This window comes from Tupaia chinensis, unplaced genomic scaffold (assembly GCF_000334495.1).
Source record: "Tupaia chinensis unplaced genomic scaffold, TupChi_1.0 Scaffold000234_1, whole genome shotgun sequence".
NCBI classification, from domain to species: domain Eukaryota; kingdom Metazoa; phylum Chordata; class Mammalia; order Scandentia; family Tupaiidae; genus Tupaia; species Tupaia belangeri.
The window spans coordinates 3,613,122-3,614,440 of record NW_006159712.1 but is presented as its reverse complement, the minus strand read 5'-3'; the positions used below and the strand labels follow the sequence as shown (position 1 = coordinate 3,614,440).

Genomic DNA, 1,319 nt, shown 5'->3' with positions numbered 1-1,319 from the left:
AAATTGTAGCGGTTCAACAGTTCAAGCCAATCCCAGCCTTCCCGAGAAAGACTCCGTTCACACTGACAAGTGCCTATCCAAGCAAGCGATCATCATTCCGCCCCCTTCCTCGGGGTAGTGAGACAGCTGTCAGATTGCCATGGCAATCAGGAAGGGAGTAGATGTGAGGCTTTGCCTACAATGGGAAAGAAATGAATATTTCATTCCAAAAAGAAAAAAAGAGGACTTAGTTAAAATGGGCTATTTTGGGCTGTCTTCTCAGCCCACTTGACTCTGGCTTCAATTCTAATGCTGGTGGTCCTGGCAGAGCTCTGCAGAAGATGGGGGGAGGCAGGGAGCCCCAGATCCAAGGCTCTATTTGTGCTACAGACATGCTGTGTGACTTTGAGTAAGTCACTGACCCCTGCCCCCGGTCTAGTTTCCACTCCCCCAGTAGACGGTTGTAAGGATGAATGTCTGGCACGTGCTTGTCCTCGCGTGAGAGGTCTGAACGCCAGAGAGTGCATATCTGTCTGTCTGTCTCTTCCCAACCACAAAAGACTTTGAGCTCCTTTGAGAAAGAGGCCGTGTAAATGCAGCACGGTGGCAGTGGTTGTCACCACCACCAGGTTGCCCCCACCACCAGGTGCAATCGGGGAACGGGTGGGTCTGTGGTCATCACTGGACAGAGCCGTGGGGTCACCAGTCGGCCTCTTGGGCTTGGCCAGTTCAGGCTTTCAAGGCAGGAAGAAGCCCCGCTGGCTGGGGAGTTAGGACCCATACGGTGTCTTTTCAAGCGGGTACTTCCCGGGTAGCGTTGCCAAACCAGAGCCACTGCCTGACTGCTCTTGAGACGGTCTCAATCCCTGGCAGAGTGGGTTAAAACACCGTTTCTGAGCCCTGCTCCCAGAGTTTCTAATGCAATTGTTCTAACCAGGGCATGAGAATGTACATCCGTAACAAGTTCCTGAGTGATGCCGATGCTGCTGGTCCAGGGACCACACTTTGAGAACCACTGCTCTAGAAAGAAAAACAACAACAACGAAATTCTAACAGTGGATTCCCCCCAGCCAGCAGAGGAAGGTGCCTGGGCCTCCAGGCCTGCTTCAGGGACCTGGGCCATGTGTGTGGTCTGGCCTCCACGAGGGTTTCCCCAGCTGTGGTGTTGAGCTGTAATCATTGTTTTTCTTCCAGAAGTGTGCTCAGTAGACTGTGGCACTCACGGCGTCTGCATCGGGGGAGCCTGCCGCTGTGAAGAGGGCTGGACAGGCCCAGCTTGTGACCAGCGCGTGTGCCACCCCCGCTGCATTGAGCACGGGACCTGTAAAGATGGCAAATGT

General features: G+C 53.9%; 1 protein-coding gene across 1 annotated transcript in view; it reads left to right on the top strand.

The window, feature by feature from the left end:
• The window catches only part of TENM2 (teneurin transmembrane protein 2), a 550,878-nt gene that overhangs the window by 414,154 nt on the left and 135,405 nt on the right, over nucleotides 1-1,319 (top strand). The window contains 1 exon segment of the mRNA XM_027771820.1: nucleotides 1,174-1,319. This exon segment is cut by the window's right edge and continues 24 nt beyond it. Coding sequence (XP_027627621.1) covers nucleotides 1,174-1,319 — 146 coding nt within the window.